We start from the raw sequence: 6,420 nt of genomic DNA on the forward strand, positions 1-6,420 counted from the left end.
CAGCAGTGCACAGAGAAGCCTCGAGGCCCCACTCAGTTAAAGCAAGTCAGAAAAAAGTGAAATAAGGTGTTTTAATTTAATGTAAGTTGAAACCAAGTGATTTTATCCAATTGATCAGTGCTCAATATTCGGTGCCCCCAATGAAACTTTCACTTGACTGGTTTTATTTAGTTGCATGTGTGACCAAAACTGTCCACACTAGTGCCCCGGTACACTACATGGTGTGATAGTTGTTTGTCTTCTTCGTGTGCTCATGTTTCTGCCTCTGTATCGCCCTGTCAGGACTGTGATCTCCAGTTAAACGACGAGGAGGGCCACCGCTGTTATCCACTGGAAGGCCATCTGCTCTGCCACGGCTGCCACATCCACCGGCTCCAGTCACAGGTCCCCGCCCACCCGCCCCCCAGCTACCCCCTCCACGTCACCGAGCTGTGAGGGGACTTGGTGGAGGACCGAGCTCCGCCTTCCCAGGTGATCCGGGACACCAGCAGCGGGCGAAAAAATAGGCCTGCCCCCTTCCTCCAGCAGTTCCAGGAAAGCCTCTGCGTGGCCCTCTGAGCTACTACTGCCCCTGTCCTCAGCTGGACAGCCCGGCCGTGGACCAGCTCCCACCACAAGCCCCGCTGTCACATGGCAGGGTTGGGGGAAAAAAAAGGGTCCCCCCTCTTCCTCCATCTGTGGTCCTTTCCTTCCCCGTTCTCCTTCCCCTTGGGTGCCTAACCCTGAAAGCCAACACGCCGGCTCACCCAGAGGCCCCCGGTGACGTCACACCTTCTGACCCCTGCACATTCATCAAAGGGAGGGTTTTTGGATCGGAGGGAAGACGCACACTCGTCTCTTTCCTTCGCTTCCCTCTCTTCTTTTCCATGTTTTTCATTCCTGTGCTCTGACTGAAGTGGTTCACCGCAGTGAATTCACCAGTGCTGTCACGTCTGAGAACGCTGCTGATGTCGACGTCGGGAAGGCCGGGGAACGAGCCGCTGCATTCCAGTGCTGGCTGGAGTGGACGGGGGCCCCGAGGGTGGGCATGCCGTGCCTTCAGAGCGGGCGCTCTCCGAGCAGCTTCTAAACACTGAAAATGGAGCCCTGCAAAAGGCTATGCAAAGGACACCCAGCATCACGACAGAGGGCTGAGAGAAAAACAGTCGACTCATCGCTCGCCGCCCTGCACCACCCTGACATAACAGATGCACCGTAGCACCACAAGCCCAGAGGACCGACTGACATTCCACTTAGAAGTCTAAGACGACACCTCGAGAGATTCACAAGCAGTGTCTTAATTAATGATTATATTATGACGGAAAATTTTAGATGCACATAGATTGTCTTTTATATATGAATATATATTTTGCAGATGTTTTCCACATAAGATCCTAGAGGTAGATTTTTTTTTTTTTTTTAATGTTGCTGCGCTCGTGATAGAATCAGAGGTGAAACTGTCTGTCGTGCAGTCTGAAGCCTCTGAAGCTTTTGGGTCTGTTGTATCATTTCTCCTCCAGGACACAGAACCGCTTCATGTCTGTCAGCGGCTCAGAGATCCACAGGCTTTGTAGGAGCAGACCGAGCTCAAACTGTATTTGCCTTCAATTGTTTTATCCCACTTTGAGTACAGATTGACTGTTGCTGTGAGGTCTGTTTTACGGTATTTCCCCAAACCATATTGCAGAGGTTCTCAGACTTATTGCTCAAAGGCCCAAATCTGATTTTTTATTTCAGGTTATAGGTCAGGAATGATCGGTACAAACAAAGTAACTTTTAGCCAACTCGCCTATAAATTTTTGTAACATACATTCATGTTAAAGACGGTTAAGGTACAGTAGATTCATGGCTACGTGCACAAGTGTGACAGCTGAGCTCTGATGCACCGTTAAACTTTACATCTGTTGTGATTGTTCCAGCAGGAGACCAAGTCAGACACAGCTCAGACAGTTTGTCCATATTTATTTCTGACTGAAACCTTACATTTACATTAGTTGTAGAAATTGCGCGTTGTCTCTTGGACAGTTGTCATCGTCATGACAACAGTATCAACAACAGGATAATAACTCCATTAAAACCACGTTAATGTGGCTACAGAATTATTTCCAGCTACGCCTTGTACTCAAAATCACTAACAATTTATTGATTAATAGAAAACCTCAAATTAGAAAATGCTACACTTCATGACATATTCTATTCATAACAGGAGGTCTGGACTTAGTCCAGATGTTCACCTCGGTCTGAACATTGAGAACCTTTGCCCTGCTGATTGAAGATGGTTTACAACTGATGTTAGCACTCTGTGTTTTAAACATACGGACTGAACAGATTAACCCTCTGAACCCCAAGCAGTTTCTGGGCATTTCTTTGCTCCTGTCACAGTTCTACTCACTGTGGCTCATTTTTCACAGCAATGTGAAGTTCTGCACCTCTGTGGAAACAACATGAGTCACACATGTGTTTTATGTAGTATAACAAAGTTATAAAGCCTGTTGAACAACAACAACAACAACAACAACAACAAACATGTTTGATTATTTATTTTAACAAGAACTGAAAAAAAAAAAATTTGAATCCACACATACATCTTTTTTTCTAAGTGATTACACTGGAGATAAAACAAGGACTCTACATACTGTAGATATATACTTCTTACAATTTAACTAATTCCCATACTTGTCTCATATTCCTCTGTAAAACCACATCCTGCAGTTCAGCTGAATATTTCTCACATGACTTTTGCTGAATCTCTAATAACTTCTCATTTGTACCAGGAAGCACAGAATTTTACAGAATCTATTTTGGGTACATTTTTGAATGAGACATGTAGAATAATGTGATTTTGATGAAATAGCACAATTTTGAATTTAGACTTAGTTGAGTTTGATGATTCTTCCTGTTGTTCCAGTTTCTGGCTCTGATAAATAGTTTATTTTTTTAAAAAGATACCAAGTCTTGCAAACCTGCTGGCAGGTTTTGGGGTTCAGAAGGTTAACCCTCCCCAAACACAGACTTTAATGATGCAATAGTAAAAGCTCTATGTGGTGTCTATATGCTCTGGATAAATCCTACAAAATGTAACACAAGCAGGTGTCTTAAACCCTTCAAGTCTGACTCTCTGTCATCACATCAAAAGTTGTCACAATTGACACTTTAATCTTAAACTCTTAGGTAAAGGATTAGCAAAACAAAAGGTCCTTAAAAACAAAGATTTACCGCGTTTGGTGGAACACTGAACACTCAGCAGTCACCATAGAAGAGAAAATACCAGCTGTCACTCTAAGAGTGAATCATTGTCTGCTAGAAAAAATTCCCAAAATGAAGTATTAATGAGCTTTGTGGCTTAAATGATAAAAAATGCATTTTAAAACAATGGAACTGGAGAAGGCTTGGCTGATTATGTCACGTTTGTCAAGCTGCTGTACTGGAGAGTGCTTTGTTGGCAGGCAGTTTGTTGTCATGCAGGCGCGCATATGAAATCATGACTTTAATGATTTTTTTTTTTTTTTAAACCAGGAAGTAGCTACATTCCTTCCAAGGAGAGATAAATGTAAAACACCTCGGGCAAATTTGAAACTAATTGTCACTCACTGACACTTCTGCTACTTTAGGTGCTCAAAGTGGAATAAAACCTCAATGCATGCTGATCCGCAGATACCTTTTGTTCCAGGTCTGTTCAGGACACTGTTTCCTGGTATGTTCTCCACACACTGTTTTTTGTCATATGAGCACACAGTGCGTTACTATGAGGAACCTCTGCTTGTCCACATGCCTTAAGACACAGCAGGTATGTTTGTTTGTGTGTCTCGCTCTGGTCTGCCGTGAAGTCTGCTGTTGTGTTTTGGGAGGACGTCTCTGAGAACACGGAGCTGCTGGTCCCACCCGTGTTTTTCAGGCAGCCGCCCCCCCCTTTCTTGCTGATTGTGTGTGTGTATGTGTGAGAGAGAGAGAGTGTGTGTGCTGGCAGGCACTTGCATGTGTGAGTACTGTGTGAGTATATGCGTATATATGCAAAAGAAAATCTACAAAAACACTTGAAACTTCCAGCTGTGGTGGTGCTGGAAAACTATTCTCACCATTCCCCACCGGACTCTGCTGTCAATGAGTTTAATTGGATCGGCGCTCGACAGATCATTCCCCGTGTGCACACGAACCCACAGTTCTAGATATTCTCTCTCTGAGAAAAGCTCTTAATTCTGAGCTTCTGCATATTTGTGCAGATGAACCCCAACGACATGTGCTTATTTCAAATATGAGCAAGTTGTGTGAATGTGAAGTGTGTATGTGTGTGTGTGTGAGAGAGAGAGTGTGTGTGTGTGTACTAGTGGCAGGGCCATGACACATGCACCTCACTGTGTTTGCAGGGCAGCGCAGCATCCAACACAGTGACCCCTGCTCTCTCTGTTAGAACCCAGTGATGATTCTGATGATGCTGTCTGTCCATCACATACCTTACTCCAGATGTTTGTGTCTAATTCTTGGTGATTGTGTGAACGTCTCTCCGGCACCGTATTGGATCTGGAACATGTGGAGCTCACGCGTGTTTTAAACTTTTGACTGTAGCAAACTCCACCAATGTGATAGTTAACCCGAAACAATCGCCGACTATTACTTGCAAACACTGGCACAGCTCTTCTTCATACTGTAATACTGTAACCCACACAGGTCTGAGTAAATACTACTGAATGTGACAAAAACAGAGACTGAAGGCAGGGGTCACCACAGGCAGAAAGTGCTTTTTTTATTTTTAATGTAACCTGATGTAATGAGATTCATTTGAATGTAATAATGATTTGTAAAAGCAGAAAAGAAAAGGACTGCATACTGTACACGAGACATTCCCCTTGTCGTTTGATGTGTTTCACCTCAGCTTTGTACAAGGGTCCAGTAATGTGTGCTATACTTGAAGAATGAGGCACTCTCTGAATTTATCTGCACAATATCAACCCCCGAGAGAAACTTAACAAGACCAGAGTGTGTGCCCTTTAAAGATGTCTTAATTCACTTGTTTTAAAAAGTACTACTTCAGTTTTTATTGCATAGCACACAGCTAGTTACCCTGTACATAAAGAGGCTAGTTTTTTATTTTATTTTTCTGTCAAAAAATCACTTGGAAAGAGAAGACAACTTCTTCTTCTTGGTCTCCTCCTCCTACTGGTAGTTCCAATAAGCACATCTCGACACCTGTCACACATCTTTTATATCGCTAAGTGTTTTTGATTACCTAGATGGTTCATTTAAAAAAAGAAAAAAAGAAGAAAAAAAAGGAAACTAGATCTATTTATCTAAACATGAAAAAGTCTAAAGTTATTTAATGTATTAAAATCGGGACGTATCATTTAACTGTAGATGACATAATCTGCTTTTTCAATAAAGTGGTTTTGTAGCTAACTGCAAAAGATGTTGGGTTTTTTCTCTTTAATAGTGTTTGGCTTTGATCGTGTTTCGCAAATCAAGGGCTACAGTATATATATATAAATAGATAGATAGATAGATAGATAGATAGATAGATAGATAGATATAGATACACAGCTGCTGACTTAAAACCTTGATATATGTAACATCGTTTCTGACACAGTTTTTATCTTGTCAGTCTTATGCACTCGGCATTAAATCATATTTTTCAGAATTAAAATTGAATTTAAGCAGGCGAAAATGGTTGTTGGAGTAATTATAGTTTGTCCTTTTTTGCTGGTAAATGAGGATGTAATTATTTATGACATTATAATAATGAATGAAATATTTCTTCAGCATTACACATGGACATTTTTCTATTGTTTGCAGCCAATCTTTAAACAATCTTAAACAACCAAATACAGTAAAATCAACGTGGCGTTTCACAGCAGCAAAGACATAAACAGTCAAAGGTTTGGACACGCCTACTAATTGATGGGCTTTTCTGTATTTGTACTGTTTTCCTCATTTCAAAACAAAACCGAAAGAAACCTGGAGGTTTTCTATCAATCTTGAAGAAGTTCACACAGATGCTGAGCACTTGTTTCCTGCTTTCTTTGCTTCAACTAATCCCAAACCATCCCGGCTGGGTTTAGGTCACTTCATTGCGGAGGCCGTGTCATCTGATGCAGCGCTCCATCACTCTGCTTGTTTTGATTTTCGCTGTCCTGTTGAAATGATCATCCCGCTAAGCTCAAACCAGATGTCGCTGCAGAAAGCTGTGGTGCTGGTCAGTTGATGTCTTGGATTCTGACTAAATCCCCGACAGAGTCTTTGGTGAAGCCCCCACACACCATCACAGCTCCTCTTTTATGTGCCTCGGTGGTAACAGCACATGCTGATACCATCCGTTCACCTTCTCCGTATCTCAGAAAAACAAAGCAGCTACAACCAAAAATCACAAATTTGGACACTGTCATGTCTGTTTTTTATGTTTCTTGGCCCAAGGAGTTTTCTTCATCTTCTTGGTCTCCCTCAGCGGGGGTG

At 42.3% G+C, this 6,420-nt stretch overlaps 1 protein-coding gene across 1 annotated transcript in view; it reads left to right on the top strand.

Moving 5' to 3' along the window:
• wtip (WT1 interacting protein) overlaps nt 1-5,378 on the top strand; it is a 38,351-nt gene extending 32,973 nt beyond the window's left edge. Inside the window, exon 8 of the mRNA XM_008304130.1 lies at nt 283-5,378. Coding sequence (XP_008302352.1) covers nt 283-435 — 153 coding nt within the window. The 3' untranslated portion in view covers nt 436-5,378. The remainder of the gene's footprint in view (nt 1-282) is intronic.
• The last annotated feature ends 1,042 nt before the right edge of the window (nt 5,379-6,420 follow it).

The sequence above is a fragment of the Stegastes partitus genome, unplaced genomic scaffold (assembly GCF_000690725.1).
Source record: "Stegastes partitus isolate 25-593 unplaced genomic scaffold, Stegastes_partitus-1.0.2 Scaffold2141, whole genome shotgun sequence".
Taxonomy (NCBI): Eukaryota; Metazoa; Chordata; class Actinopteri; family Pomacentridae; genus Stegastes; species Stegastes partitus.